General features: G+C 34.3%; 1 protein-coding gene across 10 annotated transcripts in view; it reads right to left on the bottom strand.

Annotated features, from left to right (window-relative positions):
- Bclaf1 (BCL2 associated transcription factor 1) overlaps nt 1–7909 on the bottom strand; it is a 46490-nt gene that overhangs the window by 18610 nt on the left and 19971 nt on the right. For 6 of the 10 annotated variants that reach the window (XM_023712270.1, XM_023712271.1, XM_012514096.2 and 3 more), the window contains 4 exons: nt 7422–7506; nt 5101–5276; nt 3835–4015; nt 2777–2923 (listed from right to left, as the gene is read on the bottom strand). In XM_023712270.1, the coding sequence (XP_023568038.1) occupies nt 2777–2923; nt 3835–4015; nt 5101–5276; nt 7422–7506 (589 nt within the window). Of the gene's footprint in view, nt 1–2255; nt 2395–2776; nt 2924–3834; nt 4016–4807; nt 4971–5100; nt 5277–7421; nt 7507–7909 lie in introns of all 10 variants that reach the window. The other 4 variants (XM_023712273.1, XM_023712272.1, XR_192440.2 and 1 more) reach the window with 3 other exon arrangements.

A 7909-nucleotide genomic window follows, 5' to 3' on the forward strand; every position in this document is an offset into this window, starting at 1 on the left:
GCTGGAGTGTTGTGGGGATCGAACTACAGCAAACTGAGGCTGCCAGCATTGTGGAAGCAGCCACTTAAAGAACTGAGCTAGGGCTGGGCCCCCGAGTATGTTTTACTTAATATTTTAGTAAACATCACTGTGTGATACATGCTTTTTATATGCAGACCAGAATTTGGAAATACAGCTCAAAATGTATAAAATATTACTGCTGCTTAAAAGTAAATTGTCTTTTTGTTGTTGTTATACAGGATCTCACTACACTCATAGGATCCTCCTGTTTTTACCACACCCACACCTACACCCACACACACAGAGCGCTGGGATTATGGGCCATGTGCCACCATGCCCAGTCTGGGTCACCAGCTCAGCGAGGGGGAGGGGGGAAGCATGGGGTAGTGAGGATCAAACCTCAGTCCCTGTGCTTGCCTAAGCAAGCGCTTAGTCCACTGAGCTATCTCCCCAGCCCTTAAATTAACTCATTCAATAACACTACCTAATTAGAAGCCAACCTAAAATAACTAAGTCTCAATTTAAGGTGAAATCTGTGATAGCAGATTTTCAAAGAATGCTAAAGGACTGAATTATGTTTTTTTGTAAACTGCTAAAAGTATTAAGTATTATGTAACTACTTATTTCTCATTCCGTCTTAACTTTTTGGCCTCTTCCACTTGGTCTACTGGTCTGGCATTTTAATATTCTAACCCGATTTTAAAATGTTCTTTTAACTTTTCCTTTTCTAAGTGACCTAGTCCTGGGTTTAGCCGTGACCAATATGAATTACGGTTCTTGAGCTTTTGGTCTAAATCTGCATTAACCATCCAGTGGAAACGTCCACACGATTTCTCCTAGTCACTTTTAAGTTCAATCGGTTCAAAACAGAATTTTATTACCATCTTGTACCTTCATCTATAGTTCCTAGACTAGTATTTAACCTCCTTAAAGATTCCTCCTATCTCAAAAGTCTTCCCTAACTGCCCAAACCTAACTAGGTGGCCTCTGGTTCCCTACAAATGTTCATTTTTCTCTCAAATATAGTCCATCAGCTCAAGCATTCACTACCTCTCCAATCTTCTGACACCCATGCGTTTTCCACATCCCCAATTAAAACTCACACTACTAAGAATTATGATTTTCCACAATGTGATTCCTGCTGCTTCTCAATCTTACACCAACTGTCTAACCACTTGAGTACTAGAATTCTCTATACTATGTTGCCTCACCAATTCTGCTATCTGAAGCATACATATACTTGTGTTTTTCATGTTCAAGATTCAAGTTTTACTCTTTTGCAAAAGTCTACCATTTCTTCCTTTGGGAAAAGCACTACATACATTCAGAAAGTTTCTCTTATGACTAGTCTAAGCCAAGAATTGGTACACCTTCACAATAGTATTCCTAGTACCTAGCATAAGAGGTAACCTATTTATTTATTTTTAATATATTTAGTATAGGATCTACAGGGTCTCACCACATAGACTGGACTTGTAGTGATCTTCCTGTTTACAGCCTCCCAAGCACTGGGATTACAGGCACGCGCCACCATGCCCAGTCTTAATCGCCCTCTCAGCACGCCGCAGGAGCAGGGCTGGCACGGCCCTGCATCTACCTAAGACGTGCTTTAATACGCTGGGCTATCTGGCTGGCCCTAATTTACAAATTCTTAAATCAGAAAGTAAATAGTTTTAAATTTTTCTATGACAGATAAACGTTTTGTTACACTCAGATTATTAGCTCAAACAACCTAGTATTTTTGCTTCCAACAAGTATAAACTGAGCAAAAATAAAATAATGGCCACTGTAAAAACATACATAACTTTTTCAAACTCCAGGGTCCTTAATCCACCATAGAGAAAAATTTAATTTCTGAAAAGTATATCATTCATTTTCCAAACGAAAGTCACTTCAGAATACAGCTTTCTAATCTAATTAAGCCAATCTGCCATGAACATTTAGGTTTACTCAAATATACTGATAAAGTCAAATGAGTAACAAAACCCTCCAAATCCACTTGTTTTCTTACTTGTTCTTATTCAGCAACTTATTTTCAACCTACCCCCTGAAATATAACTGCCCTGAAAAGTCGTAACAAAAGTGAATACCTCCTGGTAACAGTTTTGGTATTGTGTGTCTCTGTAATGCAAGATACATCCATGACAAACTACATAAAATTATCCTTTATCTAGAGACTTCAAAATACACTATCTCTCTCTCTCTCTCTCTCTCTAGAGCTTTATCTTTAGAAAACTTCAGAGAGAAAAGCATACCATCACAACGAAACATCCAATAGTGAACCCTGCAACTTTTCCAAATATAATTTTGTGTCTTCCTTTTATTCCAAAGAAATCTGATGGCTTTCTTAAGACCATTTATGGTATGAAAATATGTCTTGCATTTAAAAAACAGCTGTGATAAGAGAAGAAACATCTTAATGACAAGTTTCTGCAACTATCACTGTCTTACAGTCAGATATGAAACATATGTTACACTTAACTAGAATATGTTCTCTCAAAATGCGGCCATCACATCAGGTATACTTGTATTTTGCCCTGATCAGCCTATACATGTCAAGAAAGTACTGTATAAACAAGAATGAAGGAAAAAAATAATAGACTGAAGGGACCAACATTTTCAAAATTCCTTTGAATTTAAATTATTAAAAATAAAAAGGTCCCCCGCATGAAAGTGAAATCTTCTACTTTATAGTTGATAATCTATACTCAAAAGTTGTCACCTAATGTTTTGAAACTTAATGCAAACCACATAAACATAGATTTCTAACACCCACCAAGAAGTACTTCTTGCTCTTTGGGGTATATTCTGGATCCCATTCCTCTTCCTTCGGTCTCTTTTGAAAAGTAGTATTTGAGTTGTTTGGACCAGTATTTGTCCCAGCAAAAACTCCTCTGGCTCTTCCTCTGCCTCTAATTCGAAACTGATTAACATTAACAGAGTTGTTTAGTAATACAATCAAAAGTATTTAGTTACATGCAAACACTAATTTTACTGCAGTAACAATAAAACAAAATATATATGCCCTGATGCCCTACCTAAATCCCGGTTTTATAAACACTGAGGACAATGATTGCCATTTTCTATCACAGGCAAAAAAAAAAAAAAAAAAAATTCTGCCTACTCAAAGCTGAGTAGGTTAAGAAATAATGTGTGCGAAGACTACACTTTCATGCCTTGAACTAAAAATTTAAAATGAGTACTCAAGTTTTTCCTCCTTTTCCTCATCAAAATAGTCCAATGCCTTTTAATTATCACAGAAGCCCCAACTATTCAACCATATCTATTGTCATATGAGAAAAGTTTTCCAAATAACCTAATTAATAAAGCCTACACCAATATCCACCTGTATGTAACTCAAGCTAGAATCAAACTAGAAATTAAAGAGCCAAAAAGATGTACTATATAGAGCAACTTCAGGGAAACAGGAGAAATGGATATGCTACATAGAATAAAAAGGAAAGTTCTGATTTGTATGACTGATATAAACAAGGACTTGAAGAAAACACACAAAAATGAAAATAGTTGTAAGAGACAAACATAAGCATTTTTTAATATTTTAGACAACTTTTCAAACATTGAAGAAATACCTCTCAATTTTTCCTCACTCTTGGGTCTCTGAGGACTATGACACTAGCCTTAAAGTACGTAGACACTTCAAGACTTCAAAATGGCACTTCTTAATGAAGGTGATACTTTACCATTTTTCAAGACTAATTCTGATATTAGGAATAACTTACATAACAGATAATCTCTAAATCTTATTTGAATTTCTCTATGTAAGTAATCTAAGGTACAATGCTAATAAATGATCGAAGAATTTTAACTACTTACGAAGGTTCCACGTGGCCGGCTGACTCCTGCAAAGCCAGAGTACTCTTTCAGCTCATGGTGGGCTTTGAACTCCTCTTCTCGCTCCTTCTTACCCTCCTTCTCTTCCCGAGAACTGGGAGAGGAAGGTGATGCTGAAGAGGACGGAGACCGAGAACGATCTTGCTCTCTGCTTTTATGTTTACTGTAAAATAAAACAAAAAGTTCTATCTTTAAAAACAAAGAACCCTGTATAATCTTATAATAAGAGGGATATTTTTTAAGTCAAAAAACTATCCCCTATTAAGATTACATATGCAAAAATTGGGTGTTAAGCTGTGACAGAGTCTGTTTCCATTCTCCAAGTCTGTTTACATCACTACTATAAAACATGCTATGACCTGCCAGTTATAAGCTAGTAATCTGTAAGCTTCAAGAATGAGGTTCAGTTCTTCAATATTTTTAAGTTAACTTATAAAATCTTGTTATTTCAATGAAAAGGAAAGAAGAGTAGGAAAAAGAATTTCAAAAGGCCAAGTTTCAAAGTAACTGCAGTTTGTAACACCCTGGGTGAGAACAGTTCCTATGATTTGGGCCATAATACCATTATAGAAAATGAAAAACCATATGACATTACAAATACCAGTCATAAATTTAGAAACACAAGTAAAATCCACCATTTACCTAATGAACAGCAGGAAAAACGATTATCTATAATACTTTGTATTCCGATTACTTGACTCTATAATAATCAAATTTACATGATTCTAACACAAAACTCGAAAAGGTCATACCTGCAGTAACTCTTTCTTACCACTGCTAAAAGTATCCATGGAAACATTATTTTGAAAGACTAATACACATTGCTATTTCTAGGCCTTCCTCCCCCCATTTTTCCCATGTTAAACCACTAGATAATCAGTTTAAAATTCTTGTACTCTTGGGTGTTATGAGTTGAAAAAGTGCGGAATCAAGCATAACGAACCAAAGTTCTTACACAAACTGTTTCTAGAAATGCACTGCATTGAAGTCCAACCTCCTGATGTAGCCTGGATAATAGGACACATTAATTTGTCATTTTTTTTTTCAGTGTTAGCTTGCTATTCCAAAGTTTTTGTCCTCATCCACCATAAGCCGTGTAAAAGACAAATACATTTTTGCTGTAAAACAAATAATTTTAATTGTTTAAATTTAAACATTCGATTACATAATCAAAATTGAAAGCAATTAAGCTGACAATTATTATGGCTAATTAGAAGCTAAAACCTAACAGACAATTTTTTAAATTACCTGTCATCTTTGTAAGATTTGTATTCCTTGTAATCTTTTGGAGTTTTTTCCTGCTTTCTTGATCCACTGGATTCCCTGGAGCCCTTGGAATCCCCCCGTTCTTTACTTCTTTCTTTTCTACGGCGATCAATGTCATGCCGAAGGTCAGCAGAATCACACCTTAGTTTTTTATCTCCCTACAAAAGACACGTAAAACAGAGATCTCAGAAAAGAAATAGAAAAGATATATGATATTTATGCCAGTTTCTAAACTAGCATTTCAGTATCAGAAAAGAATGGATCAAGTACTATACTCCCATTATCCTTAGCTTAAGAACCCAATTATTTTTAAAAGTATTTGTGTAAAAGTGCAGTAAGATTGGAGAAGTTACTAAAAACTCATCTTGAAAATTGTTTTATTGAAAGCACTGTGTAAATTTTTGTACAGTACAATGTTAATCATTTTTTCCACTCAAAACATCCTCATTAACTATCACTCACTCATCCTAATAGCTTTTTTAAAATACTGAACAATGATAAAAGTTGTAATTTACACTGGTTCTGTAAAAGCCTGCCTACAAAGTTAAAGGATCCTAAAGTAATGGTTCTCATTAACTAAACCTGATTATGATCAACTTCTTCCCAAGTAAGTTGACAAACCCAATTTAAAAAAAAAAAAAACAAAAAACACTTCAAAAGAATTCTGCAATTTCCATAACATGCAAATGGAATATGATTAATAAAACCAATTGAGGTTGAACAAGGGTCGAAACAATGCCAGAAAGATATATATTCGCAATCCTGTACTCAGTATCTTGGGCCATATACTGCCCTTTGTCAATTCAGGTATTGCAACGGACATTAGTTTAACTGGGTCACAATTCACCTCCTTCTTGTTCCATTGCTTTTTCAAATACTATATAATTTAGGAAGATGGAAAGAGGCATCTAGGAATGAAGAGAAATTATACATCAGTAAGATGCTAAGCAATGTGGACATCCTTGCTAGTATTCAACAACATGAAGTATTTATTCTGGGAAGTCTAGCTATAATATTCATCGGCATTCATAAAACTAAAAGAAAGAAGTATCTCTCTGAAAGATAAACTCCTAAATAAACAAAGACAAAATCTAATCAATAGCATAAAAACTTCCTGTTCACCTAGGTTAAGTCCTCAAATATAAGTAACAAGTAAAACTTTTGTAAATTGGCAACTACACAGAATATATTAACTAAATATTAATATGTTAAGTATTCATTCAGCTAGACAGAAAAGGACAAAAACCAGCTTCATATTATCTTGTTCATGCATCAGTTCCTATTATTCCACATTAAAATCTGGTATGTGTAATGAGAAAATATTCACTGTTAGAGCAGGACAGACTCAATTATTGCAAAAACAAAATTAACACTGAACCATAGTACTGAAGTTAAAAGGAAAACAAGAACAAAAATTTAACTTCTCAAAGTGTTTCCAAATCAGAGAAATCATTTTTATATATTTGATTTCACACCCAGTTAGTAGCATGCCCTATAAAAAAAAAATTCACACTATCACTTTTAAAAGCTAACAACAGTATTTCAAAATAATCAAAGTATTCCACAATTATATAGAACAAATGTATTCGTTTTTATTATAAAAATCTAAGTTCAATTTTAATTATTCCAAAATATAGAGTACTTACTGATGGCCAGAATTAGAACCAAGTACTACTTCCAAAGGCTAATATTTTTAAAACAACTGTTGCCATCCTACCTTTTCTGTGCATATTTACTACCAAATATTGTATAGGTCATATATGTATGCTACACTACTTATTAAATGTCAAGTGTGAATTATCAAAATATATAAAGAATTCTTGAAATTTCCTTCTCCACAAGCCCTTCCCTATGCCTCAAGTAAAAGCCAATCCACAGATATTCCAATAACGGTAAATACTTTTTATTCCAAAGTTTCACTCATAAATCAGTTCTCAGAAGGTTTCTTAATCCATATCTAAGGGACAAATTCTGGTTCATTCACCTTACTTCAAAACTTTATAGAAGCCATAATATATAATTTTTTTAGGTTTGATTTTACTGTCTTCCTTTGCCCATATACTGTATTTTCTTAGGACTAATGGTTTCACTAAAGCATTTTCAAAAACTACTCTTGATTTAACACATTATACTATCATCTTAATTTCCCTGAGGGAGAAACACTAGGCACAGTGTTATAAATATGTTTCAAAGTTAAGAATATAAAACACCTATGAATGTTCTGCCTTAAAAGAACTCCATTTACTACAACTTCATCGGTTAAATTGAACTCAGAATGAAAATCAAGAAACTCAAAAACATACCTTCTGATTTTCTTCTTTAAAAACTCTCTCCTCTCCTGCTAAACGGGTATGCTTCCTCAGGGCACTTGGAGAGATGTCAATTCTCCTTAACATAAAATAAAGCACTTGTAGTCACAGTATTAACTTTATGGTTCAAAAGATTACATAAGATTTCCAATTTTCATGAAGAGATACTAAGCAATTATTTCTCTAACAATGTAATAACTTAAATTTTCTGTCAACTAATTTAACATAGTAAACCTATTTATTTTCTAAAAGACTTTTTTTTTCTGCAGTACCAGGGATTGAACTCAGGACCCCGTGCTTGCCAGGCAAGTGCTTTTTCTACCGAGCTATCTCCTCGGACCCAAAAGACAATTTTAAAATAAAAATTTTCATTAAGAAATGAAATGCAGGGGCCCTGCCCCTTAGCTCAGTTCTTTAAGTGGCTGCTTCAACAAAGCAGTCAGGCTCAGGTTGCTGTGGTTCGATCCCCACAACTCAAGCCA

Source organism: Octodon degus, unplaced genomic scaffold (genome assembly GCF_000260255.1).
Source record: "Octodon degus isolate 3935 unplaced genomic scaffold, OctDeg1.0 scaffold00024, whole genome shotgun sequence".
Classification (NCBI taxonomy): Eukaryota; Metazoa; Chordata; class Mammalia; order Rodentia; family Octodontidae; genus Octodon; species Octodon degus.